Here is a 16,030-nt window from a genome sequence, read left to right on the forward strand (position 1 = left end):
TGCCAAGGTCTCTGAGCCCCCTGCCAGGGTCTCGAGTCCTCCAGGGCAGCCAGAGGAATATCCTGAGTTTCCACACCAAGCCTTTTGGTTATGATCCACACCCACAGGTACAAATACCACAGTGCCCACTGCCCAACAGGGGCTGCTGACAGCTGGAACGGCGGTACCGGGGCAGTGCCCGCTCGGATCCCGGTGCCAGCCGGTAAATGACACCCGGCTGTCATTTGACAGCGCGGTGCAGCAGCAGGCAGGAACAATCTGTTCTCTGCCGGTAATTTTATAATTTTATAACTCACACGGTCCGGATGGTGACTGCCCGGGAAAGGGAGGATCCACCGGCAGCAGGGCTGCGCCTGCTTTGGGATAACGGAGGGGAACGTGTCCATTTGTGTCCGTTTGTGTCCCTATGTGTCCGTTTGTGTCACCACGTTTCCGTTTGCCCAGCAAGAACCTCGGACAGGGAGGGATGTGACTTGCTGCACCTCCGGCATTAAAATAATGGATTAAAATGGGGGTGAGGGGCGTCCCACAGGAAGCCTGGGGTGAAAATGGAGCCCCGCTGGGAGACGTCAGTGAGGGGCACAGAGGATAAGGAAGCTCCAAGGGAGGAGAGAGCCACACCACAGACACAGAGCCCATAGGAAATGGGTGTCCCAGGGGCCTTGGGGGCTCAGGAAGGAGAGGAGAAGCCCCCCCAGCCCTGAGGGCACGGCGGGGCCGGTGCCGTTCGGTGGCGCTCAGGGCGCATGCGCGGGCCGGGCAGGGGGAACGCCATGTGAGCCGCACGGGCAGCAGCGCCTCAAGCCACCGCTCCCCGCGGCACAGCCGGAGCGGCGCTGCCTTTCACCCGGGGGACTGGACGGTAGTGCTGCCTCTCCCGGAGAGCCTAACTAAGCCGAGCCTCGCCGGGCCCGCAGCACCGGCACATCCGAGCGCTGCCCGCACCAAACATGGCCGCGCTGGGACTTGGGGAAAGATGGTTGCCGCGCGGCTCACTGCGCAGGCGCCTGGGGCTCGCGTGCGTCATCAGCGGGCGCCGGCAGCGGCGGCAGCGGCGGCAAGGTACCGGGGCGTGGGGAGGGGGCGGCCGCGGGCCGGGTCCGGTCCCCGTGGGTATTTCCGAGCCTGTGTGTCCTGCAGCGGCCGCGGGCCGGGTTCGGGCCCCCGTGGGTGTTTCCGAGCCTGTGTGTCCCGCAGCGGCCGCCGGTCCCGGTGGCACCGGGGGCCCGCGCCGCACAGGCCATGGTGCGGTCTCCAGCGCAGGCAGCCCCGCGGTGTGACCGTGTCCGGGCTCCCCAAGGTCCCTGTCGGGACCGGCTTCCACAGGGCGGATATAAATAAAAGCCTCGACTCCCGGCTTTCGGTGCTCGCTGCCCTGTCTCCCAGCCCACCCTCCGGGCTCGGGGGCTTCGTCCGGTGCCGCCACTCCCGCCGTGGGTGCGGGGGAACGGGGTTTGACACGGGTGCAGGCAGCAGCCGTCCTGCCGCGGTCCCCGGGTGTCCTTTGGGGTGTAGCTGAAGGGGGCCGGCGCTCCCGGGCAGGCGTTCCCGGGCAGGTGCTCCCGCAGCCCCTCCCTCAGCCCGCTCCGGTGTACGGACCGGGACCCCGTCCCGGCGGCAGCTCCTGAGCGGCGGGGCTGCAGCGCCACAGGCACCGGCGGAAGGAGCTGCCCTCCCCGGTTCCCCTTGCCGCCGCCGGAACGGACCCTGCTGATCGCTGCCGAAGCGCAGAGCCCGGCTGGGAAAGCCCCAAAGCCGGCCGGCTCCCGCTGCGAGCTCCCTGGGCGGGGCGGAGCGGCTGCTGCGGGAAACGAAACTGAAACGGAGCTCGCAGCCATCTTGGCGCTGTCCCGGTGCCGCTTCTGCGGCTCGGCCTTTCTTTTTTCCCCCCTGTATTTTCTCATAAAATAATTTGGCGTGCGGATGAGACTGAGGTAAGAGCGGTTTTGGTTTTTTTTTTTTTTTTCTTCAAAGTCCTCATCCTGTTTTTGCCCTGCCCTTGGCTCAGAGAGCGCTTATAAAACGGGGTCACTGAGCAGGGGGCAGCAGTGGGACTCCCTCGGAGCTGGGGAGGTGGAGACCTGTCCCTCTTCACTCTGCCTTCCCCGTGTTTGTTGTAAAAATAAATCTTGGTAAAGGCAGCCGAGTGCAGTTGTTTAATGGAAATGAAATTTAAGTTGACCTTGAGGTGTTTGGTGAAGATGGGGAGCTTTATGAAGATGAGACTTGGATCAGAAAATCTGATCTTTGTGACGAGAGATGCCGTAAGGAGGTCAAGGAGGAGAAGGCAGGATGTGGACCCGGCAGTGTGTGTATCATGTTCCTTGTCTTTATCCTCTCAGTTTTGCAGCAAGCGTTATCAGAAAATTACAATATGCTGGGCTGGATTCCTTACTTTTAAAAAGAATATTAATAGTTTAGTCTTACCCCTGTACCCTGGGGAGGCAGCACGACTTTGTGTGATAGAGTGAAATTTGGGCTATAATGGAAAAAAAACTTGTTGTACCATTGCCAGCTGCACACCTATCCAGTTTCTCTGCATGTTATCACTTTCATTCCCCTGTCGTGTGATGTTTTGCCTTTACAGGTCACATAATGTCCAGGGAGGAAAAGACACTTGGCATTTCTGCCTGTTTTGGCCATGAATCTGAAAATAATTGTGAGCTTGTTTGTGTGACGAAGCAAGTTGCTCCAGCTCCTTGTTCTTTACCTCCTTATGCCCCCATTTCTCAGGTTGCAAAGTAGGTCTGAGATTCTCCTCTCCCCGGAGGCAGGACACTGGAGCTTGCTGTTTCAGGAGTGCATCCTGAGCAGGCCATTCCGTGCTGGAATCGAGCCTGAGAGGAACAGTGGCAAAGCTGCTTCTTGGGATTGATTTGAGCTGCTGGGCAGTCAGAGTTTGCCGTTTGTGTTTTCACAGGACTAATTTACACTCCTAGAAAAGTAGACAAACAATTGACGAGTGAGAAGATGCTTGAAGTGCCTCAGTAGGCGGGAAGCTGTTTAAACTGCATTTCTGGAATGCTGTCTTTGTGAGAAGGTGTTCTGAGCCGCTGTGTTTTCTCTCCTCAGGGCGGGAGAGTGCGGAGTGAGTGGCAGCTCCTGTCCCGGCTCAGCAGCAGCCTGGCTCCCCCACGTGTCCCAGCAGTGCGCTATGAGCAGAGGCACTGGGCGAGGCAGAGGCTCCTGTCTCACCCAGCCGAGGCACCGCTACCCCAGCACTAACCGAGGTCCTTTTAACCACCCTCGTACCCTACACGAAACTAACCAGGAAAGCTTTTTACGCCAGCGCTTCCTAGCAGAGCAGGACGCTGAAGTCTCTGTGTTGCAGGGACAGGGATCACACAAGGAGTGGCGCACCGGAGGCGGGCGAGCTGCGGCACCGGCTCCTGCTGGCAGAGGTCAGCCCAGCGCTGCCGGCCGTAGCTTCTTCTCCAGCCAACATCCGCGGCTTGGGACTGTGCCTCGCTACTGCCCTCCGCAGCACCATCGGCAGGAGAGCTCCAGGAGAGAGTCTGATGCTGTGAGGCTGAATTTTCAGAGACTGTCTCTTGCTGGGCAGAACTATGAAGGAGAAATCCTGAGTGTTTTCAGGCAGCTCGGGGAGGGGAGGACTTGCACGGCTCATGAGCTGGCACGTAAACTTAGAACTCAAAAGAAAGAGGTCAACCGTGTTTTGTATAAACTCCTCAAAGAAGGCAAATTGCACAAAGAGGGAGAGACACCACCACTGTGGAGGGTTGCCAGCCCTGGTTCAGGGAGAGATAGAAGCCCCACTGACCACAGTGCCACCTGCACAGATCCAGCAAATTGTGAGAGCGGAGGAGGAGAGCGGAGCACGTTTGGCTTGGGAGACACAGAGATGGCTGAGACAAAGGAGAAAATCTGCAACTACTTGTTCAGTGTGGTGGAAACAACAGCTCTCAATCTTGCCAAGAACATTGGGTTTTCCAGAGCCAAGGATGTTAATGCATTTCTTAGTGCTCTGGAAAAGCTGGGGGATGTCCACAAGCAGAATGCAACTCCACCACGGTGGTCCCTGACAGACAGGAAACGTGAGAGGATGCAGATGAGGGTGAAGGCCAGCACAATAATGCAGATGGCAGATGCCACACCTCCTGAGTCAGGTCTTCCCTCTTCCTTTGTCCTTCCACATCCCCCAGCGGTGACTGCAGCTTCACCAGCAGCGGTGAAAGAAGAAGAAGAAAGTGCAGAAAATGGGCAGCAGCCTTTGGGGCAGGCTGGTCAGGGCAGTGCCAGTGACACAAAGGCAGATGCATCTGAGGACACTAAGCCTGACTTCTCCAGTTTGAATAATTATGATAACTCAGAAAACAGCACGTGGACCACAGATGATATCCCAGATAATCTGAATGCTATCAGCAAGCAGCCTGATAAGTCAGAAGGCATCATGAATTCTCAGTCTTCTCCCAGTTATTCTGCCCAGTTTGAAACTCCTTTGCCATGTACACCTGTAGAGAAACTGATGGCTTGTCAGGAGAAGAACCCAGTGAGTGGCCTTACAGAATATTCCCAGTACACATACCAACACTGTGATTTTGTCATGCTGGAGCAGAATGGACCCTCTCATGAGCCACGGTAAGAAAATGTCCTGCCTTTCCTGAGCTCTTTTTCCATAAAATGATTTGACTTTAACTAAATTCACCCACTCAACTGTCCAGAAGGGGCCTGCTATTAATGTTTCTTTCATTTCAGAAAGATTAGCCTAATTGATTCCTTGCATCAGCTTAAAAAATAAAGCTAGGCAAAAATTTAACCCTAGATAGCCCAGTTCTGGCATTCCTCATTCTGAGCAGAAAAGATGGGATTAATTTCTTCACTAGGTCCCATCTCAATGAGTTGCCTTCAGTTTGACCATATGGGGGAAACTGGTATTTCTAAGGTGCCTCTCAAGATGCTCTCACCCTAGAAATTGTGTAAAGGGAGCCCAGAACAAAGTTAAACAAGGTGGCCCCACTGTGTACATTTCTGTGTTGCAGGTCAGAGCCAATTCTCTGAGCTGAGCATGTGGCATGACACTGCAGTTGGCTAAGTCAGTCTCTGGAGTCCCTTGCAGAATCGTGGCTGTTACTGAGCATAAGCAAGACCAAGAAAATCTCCATATGTGCCACACTGGAATATGTCAATAGATCTGCTAGACAGGAAAATTGGCCTAATTTCTAAAGATGAAGTCCCAGGGTGTTGTTATTTTGGTTTGGGTTTTTTGGGGTTTTTTTGGTTTTTTTTGGTTTTTTTTTTAAGAAAGGATCTGAATGGATTCAGCACCATAATCCCTCTCCAGATCTGGTTTTACCCACTCTCCTTGGAAGCAGATTTCCAGGGCTGGAGGATGGAGGATCAACTTGTTTGTTAGAGGTCACAGGAATGGGGGAGGCAGAAATGTCAGAAGCAGGAGGTTTATGTGAGGCAGCACCTTTCAAAGAGAATGCCAGAGGCAGGAGTGACCCCTGAATGACCAGGTGCAAATAAAACAGTGCAGGCTGCTTATGAGCTTTCTTATTCCTGGCCAGGAGCCACCACAGAGCTGCTGTCTGCACACAGCCATTACCTGCTCCAGGCACCTGTGATGGAACACAACAATTCATCCTGTTCTTCAGAACAAAATGTGGAGCTGCTCCTCTATTGTGAGCAGCTCTGGAAATGTAATGATGTAATATAGCCTTGGTATTTTTGTCTTCTGCTCATGGCAGCCTGGATTTACTCTCCCAGCTGGGAGCTGGCTGTTTCTTCTCTGAATTCCAAGAGCAGCCTGCTCTTGGAGCAGACCACACTTCTGCTTCTCACTGTGCCCCTTTGGTTTTCTCTTTCAAAGGTTTAAGTTCCAGGTAGTGATCAACGGGCGCCGATTCCCACCAGCAGAAGCAGGGAGCAAAAAATTGGCCAAGCAGGAGGCAGCAGCTAATGCCATGAGGGTCCTGATGAGTGAAGTGGAGAATGGAAGGCAAGGTGGAATTAAGTGTGAGGAGCCATTACCCTCCAACAGCTCAGAACCAGACCTGGTGAGTCCTGTTTTCTTTACTTCGTGAGGCTGCTCAAACACTATTGAGTCTGACACTGATTTCCTCCATCTTCCTGCTGTAGCCTTTGCAGCTGGAGCCAGAGCTGTCATCTGCAGCAGCTCCCCTCAACCTGCTTCCTGGGAAGCACCCTATCAGCATATTAATGGAGTATGGTCAAAAATCAGGGAACATCATTGAATTCCAGCTGCTCTCTCAGGAAGGCCCACCTCATGATCCTAGGTATGGCTTGTTCTTTCAGCTTTGAGGGAGGCTGGAAATTGTTTCTTCACTGTCCTTCCCCTTCAGCTTGCTGCCCACATTGCTGGATTTGTCACTGACCTAGCTGAGTGCTTCTCTTAGCCAAGGATTCTGGGCATGATATCTAGTTCCAGAAGGAGACCCAGAGCAGTGCCCTTTCTCAGAGAAAGGGTGCTGCTTCTTCTACCAGAGCAGGAGGGGGTTCCAGTCCTGTACCCTTCCTGGAGGTGCTCTACTGGAAGTGTTTAAGGCCATCACAGTAGATTTTAGTTGGAGATAACCCAGAAGGATTTATCTGGAAGTGGGACATGGGGATAATAACCAGATTGAGACACTTATGGTTAACACTTTCCATGTACTATAATGTCCTGTCAGGTTCAGCTACTGTGTGAAAATGGGTGACCAAATTTTCCCTGCTGTGGTAGGAAACAGCAAGAAGGGAGCAAAGCAAATGGCAGCAGAAGTTGCTGTGAAGATCCTTTCTGGAGAGTCTGTACCCCATGTCTTGCCTGAACAGGTATAAAGAGCTTTTTTATATGACCCAAGTGTTTGGAATTGGGTGTCCCCCCCCTTATATTTCCTATTCTGCTGGTTTTCACCCCACAAGGTCATGTGGGGCTGAGGTTTCCTGCACTAAATGATGCTGCTCAGTGTTTAACAGTCTTCTCCTGTCTAACTCTGCTCTAGCCTGTTGTGAAGCCCCTCAGTGACCAGTCCATGCACAATATTGCCACTCCAGATGAATCCAAAGCGGTGAAAACAAAGGGTGTTGGGGAGCTCATCAAATATCTGAACGTCAATCCTGTCAGTGGCCTGCTGGAATACGCCCGTTCCAACGGGTTTGCTGCAGAGTTCAAACTCATTGACCAGTCAGGACCTCCCCATGACCCCAAGTAAGTAGCAGCATCTGGCTGAAGGAAGTTCTGTGCTGCAGAAAGTTCAAACTAGCTGCTGCCTTTTGAGATGGCAACAGGGCTAGCTGCTGCCTCTGCCAAATCTTGTCCCTCTGATTTCCTCCTCTCTCCACTTTGAGAAATGTAAAAAACCAAACTGCAATCCACATGTTTCTTTGTTTCTTTGTAGGTTTGTGTATCAGGCAAAGGTTGGAGGCCGCTGGTTCCCAGCTGTGACTGCACACAACAAGAAGCAGGGCAAGCAGGAGGCAGCTGATGCAGCTCTCAGAGTCCTCATTGGGGAATCAGAGAAGACCGAGCGCATGGAAGGGATGAGCATCACTGAGGTGAATCTTCTGCCAAAGCTGGGCTTGTGTGATAGTGCTGCCTATCCCCCTCCTCTCAGTCCAACCAAAAAATGCTTTCAAAATCAGCTGAGATCACTTTGTTCTTTGCAGATGTTGATAACCTGATGTGGTTTTCCTGAAGTGGGTTAAATGTTTCCTCAGGCATACCCTTCTGTCCTACAGGCCTCTGCTTTAGGGCTAAATTATTATCAGATTCTTCCACAAGCTACTAAAATATGTTCCTGTGGTAGAGTAGGAACATGCTTTTTTAAAATTATATTACTTTTTTATTATTTCTTTGTGCTGCATTAAAAATTGTGTGTCTGCTCAAAAAATGCACGCATCAGTTAAACACAAAGCCCTGGTTATGTCAGGATGGCTGTCCCAAACTTGGGCTGATATAAATCACACTTAGAGTGTTGTGAGCTCTGAAAAGCCTCATTCCAGGCAGCACAACTGAGCACAGCAGCTGGGGCTCTAAATAACAAAGCCATCAGGGAGGATTTGTCAGTCAGCACTGCTGGAGGAGATGGCTTGGTCTGTGCTGGAATGACTGTGCACTCTCCTCACAGGCAGCCAGAGGAGCAATTCCTCCAAAGCCAGGAACAGATTTCCTTGGCTGAGTCTCTGCAAATAGGGAGGTTGGTTTTGTTCCTTCTTGCTCAGGGTTTTCCCTGGCATTCTCAGGAGGCCATTCCTCAGCCCATGTTGTTTGCTGCTGTCTCTGACATGGCTAAAGCAGAGCTCAAAACCTTGGAGGTTTTCCCAGAAATACCTAAAAGAACTTCACCCACCCCTTGACACAGCACTGCCCAAAGCTCAGGGTTTTCTGTGCCTTCTGCTTGGAAAGCTGTGAAATAGGAGTTTCCAGAAAGCTCTTGGAGATCTATTTCACACCAAGATAGCTCAGCTACTTTAAAAGGCATAAAATCAGCAAAATGGCTTCTGTGGCAGTGCTGGAAGCAAAAGAGTTTTAATAAAAAGCAAAATAACAAAACTCTTTACAAAGAAAAAACAATCCAAGTGCAAGAGGCCCTCCTGCCCCTAGTAAAACACCTCATAAAAGCAATTAGTTTCTTTATTCTCTTCTTTTTCTAGTAAATTGCCTAGGTGGGACTTTTTGGCTTCTGTCCAATCAGCTATCCTTAAGTTTGAAGTCCCCCAGGTCCTCTGAGGTGCCTTTTCCACCTAAGTAAAGAGTAAAACTTCTGGGCTTATTTCCTTTTTAAGGAGACAAAGGTAATTTTGTCACTCCTTCAACAAGGAGCACATTTCTACAAAGCTGTGCTAAAGAGTGTTAGCTCACCCTTGAGTGTGGTCACCAAGTTGCTGTGAGGGTCTCCAGGATGAGGTGAGAGATGAGACTTGACTCCAAGTTCTCAGAAGGCTGATTTATTATTATATGAGATATGATAGTAAATGAAAATTATATACTAAAACTATACTAAAGAAAGAGAAAGGAGACATCAGAAGTCTAGAAAAAAATGATGATAAAAACCTGTGACTGACCAGAGTCCCGACACATGCTGGGTAAACAACTCTCCAAATCACATTCCAGAGGAGCAAACCATTGAGAAGCTGAGGCTTGCCAGGAGAAGAAATCCTGGTGAAGGGTATTTCATAAAATACCCCAGTGAGACTTGAGCTGTGTGGTGTGACCTGCTCACACACATGTCCTGTGCTGTTGTCCCATCCCAGCTCCCTGTGAGTGGCAGCACCCTGCACGATCAGCTGGCCATGCTGAGCCACCAGCGCTTCAGCTCGCTCACAGCTCGCCTCCAGCACAGCCTGCTGGGCCGCAAGATCCTGGCTGCCATCATCATGAGGAGAGGAGATCAGGGCCTGGGAGTGGTGGTCAGCATTGGAACAGGTATGAGCAGCTCCTTCAGCACACTTTGAGCTCCCTTCATGCTAGGTTTCCCTGTCAGCCATGGTTCAGGAGTGGCTGTTGCTGTAGGCTTCCTCAGAGAGGGTACAGAACGTTCCCAGGGCTCACATGGTGTCATGAGTGATCTGGTTAGAGAGAGAGAGAACAAAGCAAATGTGCCTGCAGCTATATTGCTCTTAATCTTTGCTTGCATTGCTGTGTCCTGCTCTGTGCAGCAGAGCATGGGTTCCTTATGTGCACACAATCCCCCAGTTTCTCCCAGCTGCACGTACCTTATCTCCCTCTCTGCTGTGCTGCCAGGCTTCTGCCTGGGGTGATGGGCTGAAAAACCCTCAGGAAGGTACAGTCCCCCAAAACTCATGGCAGTTTAAGTCTGTCTGTCCTTAAGTGGCATTCCTTTATTTTCTTAATTATAGAATTTGCAGGGAAATCCCCGACGAGGGGAGAGAATGATGAGAAGGATTCAGTCTAGTCAGAAGGTTAATTAATTACTTTATTATACTATATTACATTATATTACATTACATCTAAACTGAATCTTCCAAGCACTCAACTCTGCACACAACTGCACAGAATCTTGTGACTCAGCCCACAGTCCACACACACACACACACACACACACACACACACACACACATATGCTTGGCCCTGATAGGCCAAGGAAACAAAACACCATCACTGTGGGGAGACAGTCTCCATATTGCGTTCTACTTTGGCACAACACAGGCACAGCAAATAAGATAAGAATTGTTTTTCCTTTCTCTGAAGTTCAGAGAAAGTGAATCTCAGAAATATTCTTGGGAAGATTTGTGCCTTGCTTTTCTCTGTGAAGAGAAATGTGGTGACATTTAAGTGCTTGTGACAGTGATTTAATAGGCAGGGTGCTCGTGCTGGTGCTGCTGGTCAAGAGCCCAAAGAAATAAGATTGCCTCCCTCTGTCTCTGAAGCCATCTTGACTTTGATACCTGCCCTAGTATTTAATTCTTTGTTTGTTTGTTTCAGGTAATCGCTGTGTGAAAGGAGAAGAGCTAAGCTTGAAGGGGGAGACAGTGAATGACTGTCATGCAGAAATCATTTCTCGAAGAGGCTTTGTGAGGTGAGAAAAGGGGAAACTCAAAAGGAAAAGGGGCCTGCTAGGGGCTGCTCTCCCATTCTGGAGGGGTGTAGCTGAAACACACCCCTTGATTTTTGCTGTGCTGAGGGATGCTGTGATCCTCAGACACTGTTCACTCGTGTTGTTGAATAAAGGGAAGTTATTTCTGATAAGAAGGGGCCATACCTGAATGATGCCCAAATAAGAACTGAATGGGAGACTTGCCAGGAGCCCAAGGGCTGCATCTGATGTACTCAATGTTAAGGCTCCTGCTGAAGCTGCTGGGCTGATGTACAGGAAGCTCTCCAGCCTGGGGACAGCTCCTGCCACACCAAGCCGCTGCAGGCTTGTTCTCCTGGCCTTTCTGTAGGAGGATTCATGAAAACATACTGCATATGTTAGCTTCGATAATTAACATGTTTTTCAGAAGCTGGAAAGGGTTTTCCCCTTTCTACACAACTAAACTACACAATTCTTTTCTTCCTCTTCCCCTTCCACATTCACTGTGGCACCTTTTAGTTTTTGAAACCTAAAGTGAGATGAAGCTGGACTGTTTGGTTAACATCTGTCCTTCAGTTATGAACAAAAAATCAGCTGCTTCCTCCAAGCCTTTGTGTGCTGCCATTGTGCTCTGCATTCCTGAGCAAGGGGAAGTGTTGAGGGCAGGTCCCTGGGAAGTGATGAATCAGGATTGCATCTTGCTTGCTGTCTGTTTTCAGCTGTTAATCTTGACAGCAGTGGCTGCTCTGGGACAGCAGAGTGAACTCTGCCTCTCCTTGCACAATCAGTCCCTGCACAGGCTCTGCTCAAGGACTGTCTGGGAGGCTGCAGTTTTTCTTTAGTCCTTGACACAATGTTGGGGACCTCAGGGTTTTCCCTGGCCAGAATCAGCCATAAAAGACCCATCAGTGTGAACAGATCATGGGCTCCTTCTAATACCACTTGAATTCAGCTGCCTGCAGGGTTGTTTACTTTTAATGCAAACTTGCTGCTGACTAAAGGTGCTGGTTAACAACCTTGAAGTCTTCTTCAGACTGGGATCAGATGCATGAGAGCAGCACCTGGACAGGATCCTGCTTTTCTACTGCTTGTCCTCTGCATGGCAGAAAATCTGCTGGATTTTTTGCCCTTTTTGTGCATCAAGCATTGCTGGCTTCCCAGGCATACTGAGCCACAGCTCCTGGTGTCTGCTCTTCCATGTGGCAGGGATGGGTGGTGTGGGACCCTGCCTGTCAGTTGAAGCACTTGTTGTCTGAGAAGCAGAGCAGCCTTTTGACAGGATGGTGTTTTCTTTTTTTCAGGTTTCTTTACAGTGAGCTGATGAAGTATGACCCATCTAATCCTTCCTCTGCAGCAGAGAGCATTTTTGAGCAAGCAGGAGGACAGAAACTCAAAATAAAGAGCAGTGTTACCTTCCACCTCTATGTCAGGTTGGTGAGGGGGTTGAATGACTGGTATCAGCAGCACTGTCATGCCCCTGGCCCTGGCTGTTTCCTTTACAGTCAGGGCTAACCAGGAGGGTTTTTTTCTAGCACAGCACCATGTGGGGATGGAGCACTCTTTGATAAATCCTGCAGTGATCAGCCAAATGAGATGGGACAGCCCCAACATCAGCCTCTCTTTGAGAACCCCAAGCAAGGCAAGCTGCGGACCAAGGTGGAGAATGGTGAGTGCAGTCACTCCCTGCACCATGGGGTGGCTTCAGTCCTCTCCTGGGAGCCTTTCTGGTGCTCCAGAGCTTCCTTTCCCCTCTCTATGTGCTGCTGTGGGATTTGAAGCATTCAGGAACCAGGAGAGGTAGATGGAAGGCTTTAGAGAGAATCCCTTTCCCCTTCCCAGGAAGGCTTTAGAGAGAGTCCCTTTCCCCTTCCCAGCCCTGCCTATTGCACTGCCATGCTTTGTGAAGTTTGATGCAAAGCTCAGATCTAGGTCTGTGTCCTGCCTTTCAAGCAAAGTTCTATTCTGCTTTAGCCATGTTGAAAATTACTCATCAGTACCCAATACTGAATGCCAGATTGTTCCCTGAACCTGGTGTCAAATTCGAGTTCACTCTGGGTTATCCAGAAGTTTCCCAAGCAGTTGCTGATGGGGTTTTGATTTATTGACTGTCTGACACTACACAGAAAAGCTTTTTTCTTCTCTGGTGCAGGGGAAGGCACCATTCCTGTGGAGTCAAGTGACATTGTGCCCACGTGGGACGGGATCCAGCACGGGGAGCGCTTACGGACCATGTCCTGCAGTGACAAAATCTTACGCTGGAATGTTCTGGGCTTGCAAGGGGCATTGCTGTCACACTTCCTGGAGCCAGTTTATCTCCACTCTCTGACACTTGGTGAGAAACCCTCTGTCCTCTCAGGGTAAAACTAGGCTGCAGTGCCAGATCATCTGATGGCAAAGTTGGTTTGTGGAGGGCGTAAGAGTTACAGATTGAAATGTCTTTCTTGGCAGAGCTGTTTGAAAATGCAAAGGGAATCTATGGATTTTAAGCTGTGGGTATGGTCAGTGTCTCTGCAAAGTTCTGGATTTTTAGGAGGCACATGTGATCTAGGAGAGTGAGACAAAAACTGCATGTTTGTGTCTTGAGTGAGAAGTGTTGCAGTCTTCAGACCCACGATACACATAGCTATGCTGATCCGCATGCTGTGAGCTTTCAGGAGCCTGTGAGCAGTGCTGCAAAGTGTTTTTGGGGTTTGGCCAGTCCATCACCGCCATCCTGTTTCCTCACACCTTCACCTCTGTCTCCACAGGTTATTTGTACAGCCAGGGTCACTTGACCCGTGCCATCTGCTGCCGTATGGAGAGGCATGGGAGCACTCTGAAGGAAAAGCTCCAGGCTCCATATCACATCAACCACCCTGAGGTACTGCAGCTGTGGCACTTCTTCATCTTTGCCTGTGTGTTTGGGGGTCCCTGAGGTGCTCTGCAGGGAGGGTCATTGTGCAGCAGCCTTCCAACCAGGGGCAAGAATTAGTGACCAGAAGCACAAAATCACACACTCAAGGAGTTGGAAGGGACTCACAATGTCTCATGAGGTCTAGCTCCTGGCCCTACACAGGACAACCCCAAGAACCTGCCCTCTTTGTGTCACCCCACAGTTTAGGGGTTACTGGCAATGTCTTAGGCTGGAAAAAAGGACACTAAAGTGCTTCTCTAGCCTTCAACTCAGTAAGAACCTTTTCCTTGTGGCTCTGGAAAGTTTGGGATGAGCTAAAACTGTGAGGGATGAAAGGGGCAAGAGACTGAGGCAGCAGGACCAGGCTAAGCTTCCTTCCTGTGCAGGTTGGGCGAGTCAGCGTGTACGACTCTGCAAGGCAGACAGGCAAGACCAAGGAGTCATCAGTGAACTGGTGTCTTGCTGATGAAGGCGAAGTGGAAATCTTGGATGGCACCAAAGGGAAAGTAGATGGGTAAGAGGAGCCTTTCCTGACACTGCCTTTTCCTGGCACTGCCTGGGGGAAGGGGGGCAGCTCTGAGGTGGGGAGTACACTCTGCACTGTTACAGCACCCTGTATAGTGGATATTTTTGCCCCCAATGAGATGCATCTGACTCTATCTTATCAGAAGGCTAATTAATTACTTTTTTATACTATATTATTCTATGCTATATTACATTGCATCTAACTGAATCTGCCAAGCACTCAACTGCACAGCATCTCCCAACACACACACCTGTCCCTGATAGGCCAAGAAAACAAAACACCATCACTCGGGGTAAACAATCTCCATATTGCATTCTACTTTTGCACAAACACAGGCACAGCAAATAAGATAAGAATTGTTCTTTCTTTCTCTGAGGTTCAGAGAATGTGAAACCCAGAAATATTCTTGGGAAGAATTATGCCTTGCTTTTGTCTGTGAAGAGAAATGTGGCAACACCCTACACATGGGGAGGGTTGGAGAGAGGAATTTTAAACAGGCATAAGCCAGCACTCCTGAAGGAAAACAAAATGTTGCCTTGCCTGGACCCTACCACTGAGCCCTGCCAAGCCCAGAGCTCCTCAATCATGGGATTTTCCCTGCTTCTCTTGGCTCTTCTCTGTGTCCTGTCCCTCATTGCTGTCACTGTCTTCCTTCCCAGTGTGAAGCTGGAGGTGTCTCGTGTGTCCAAGAGGAAAATGTTCACCCTGTTCCAGCAGCTGTGTGCAAAGAACAACCGCAAAGACCTGCAGGGTTTCTCTGTGTACTCAGATGCCAAGGAGGCAGCCACAGCTTACCAGGCAGCCAAGCAGAGCTTCTTCAGCACGCTGGAAGAGCTGGGCTACGGCAGCTGGATCCGCAAACCCCAAGAGGAAGAAAATTTTTCTGTCCTTGACGTGTAAGGAAGCACTCTGCAAGGACTGGGGGGTGAATGTGCACAGGCTGTGCTCATCCTTCTTTCACCACGTTTTTGGAGTGGATTCAGGACTGTGCAGTGGTGTCCTCGTAGGCCTGGCTGCCTTGTCACTGTCACTCAGACCCTGTGTTTTTAAAATGTGCATGTAAACGATTCTCCTGTTTTTTTAAAGCAAGGGCAGGCTCAGTCCCCATTTGCTTTTTTATAGTTTTGTCCCCCCTGTTTATTGTTTTTTAAAGAAGGCACGAGAAACCAGAGGAATTTACAAGACTGTGAGCTTGAAACCTTCGGACCATGTACTGCAAATCCCTCTGGCAGGTTTTGAGGCAAATTTTCTCCTTTGAGATTAAAAAAAAAAAAAGGAAAACTCAGGCTGTTTGAGTGTTTTTCTGTGTTTCTATTGGAAGATGACTAGCAGCCCAGCCAAGCTGGGCCATGGGACTGACCTCTGCAATGTGCAGCCATAGGACCAGCATGACATTCTGCATTGATAACAAAGAAGAAAGTTTCAGCATTGTTGGCCATGGGTGTGCTAATTCCTGCTGAGGTGAAGAGGGAGCTGTGGTGGGGTTTGGAGAGGGACAGAGATGAGTTAGTGTGTGCTGAATGGTGAAGGGAGCCAGGTGGAGTTTGGAATTGAGCCTCTTACCTCAAGCCAAAATGAGGAGCCCAAGGCTGGGAGCAGGACCCCAGCTTGGCTGTGGATCTCCACAGCACAGCCAGGCTGGGGCCAAGCAGGGTCACCATTGTCACATGTCCACCCTGCCTGCAGCTGCCCGTGGGCATCCACTGCCAGGCAGAGCTGTGAGGGGAAGGAACTGCCTTGGCACCCAGCCAGAGCAGGGCTGGGGGCTCCTCTGTCTGCAGCTGAGGCTATGGGGGCTCCTGGTGTGCTCCCCACACCCTCCCAATACTGATAGATCTCCACTCCCCACTGGGGCACAGCAGCACCCCCCATCCTGCACTCACTGAGGTTGGACCAACAGCAGAGTTGGCACAGAGGTGGGATGAACTGGGACAAGTCCCTGCCATGGGGCTGCTTGAGGAACAAAGCTCTTAACATTGAGGTATTGGGGTGCACCCCTGAGCTCCAGGAGCAGCAGCTGCAGCAGCTGGGATTTCTCTGGCTGCATGAAGTGCCGGGATTTAAATTAATTTCTAGCGTGCAGCTTCCCCTGGCCCTGTGTGTTGCCAGGCC

The 16,030-nt window shown here is 50.6% G+C and overlaps 1 protein-coding gene across 1 annotated transcript; it reads left to right on the top strand.

The window, feature by feature from the left end:
• The first annotated feature begins 1,349 nt into the window (after positions 1 to 1,349).
• ADAR (adenosine deaminase RNA specific) lies at positions 1,350 to 15,153 on the top strand. The gene is made up of 15 exons (XM_058821601.1): positions 1,350 to 1,934; positions 3,073 to 4,599; positions 5,834 to 6,020; positions 6,103 to 6,260; positions 6,654 to 6,795; positions 6,966 to 7,171; positions 7,362 to 7,518; positions 9,217 to 9,388; positions 10,409 to 10,502; positions 11,801 to 11,929; positions 12,032 to 12,165; positions 12,649 to 12,831; positions 13,247 to 13,359; positions 13,779 to 13,906; positions 14,578 to 15,153. Exons 1-15 carry the CDS (start codon positions 1,924 to 1,926, stop codon positions 14,816 to 14,818), a joined length of 3,582 nt encoding a protein of 1,193 aa, XP_058677584.1. The 5' UTR covers positions 1,350 to 1,923; the 3' UTR covers positions 14,819 to 15,153.
• The last annotated feature ends 877 nt before the right edge of the window (positions 15,154 to 16,030 follow it).

The sequence above is a fragment of the Ammospiza caudacuta genome, chromosome 30 (genome assembly GCF_027887145.1).
Source record: "Ammospiza caudacuta isolate bAmmCau1 chromosome 30, bAmmCau1.pri, whole genome shotgun sequence".
Lineage (NCBI taxonomy): Eukaryota > Metazoa > Chordata > Aves > Passeriformes > Passerellidae > Ammospiza > Ammospiza caudacuta.

Excerpts from the sequence above, each read along its gene's own strand:
- ADAR (XM_058821601.1), top strand. Across the intron at positions 6,261-6,653 it reads GGCCCACCTCATGATCCTAG|GTTCAGCTACTGTGTGAAAA; the intron begins GTATGGCTTGTT and ends ATGTCCTGTCAG. Across the intron at positions 13,907-14,577 it reads ACCAAAGGGAAAGTAGATGG|TGTGAAGCTGGAGGTGTCTC; the intron begins GTAAGAGGAGCC and ends CTTCCTTCCCAG.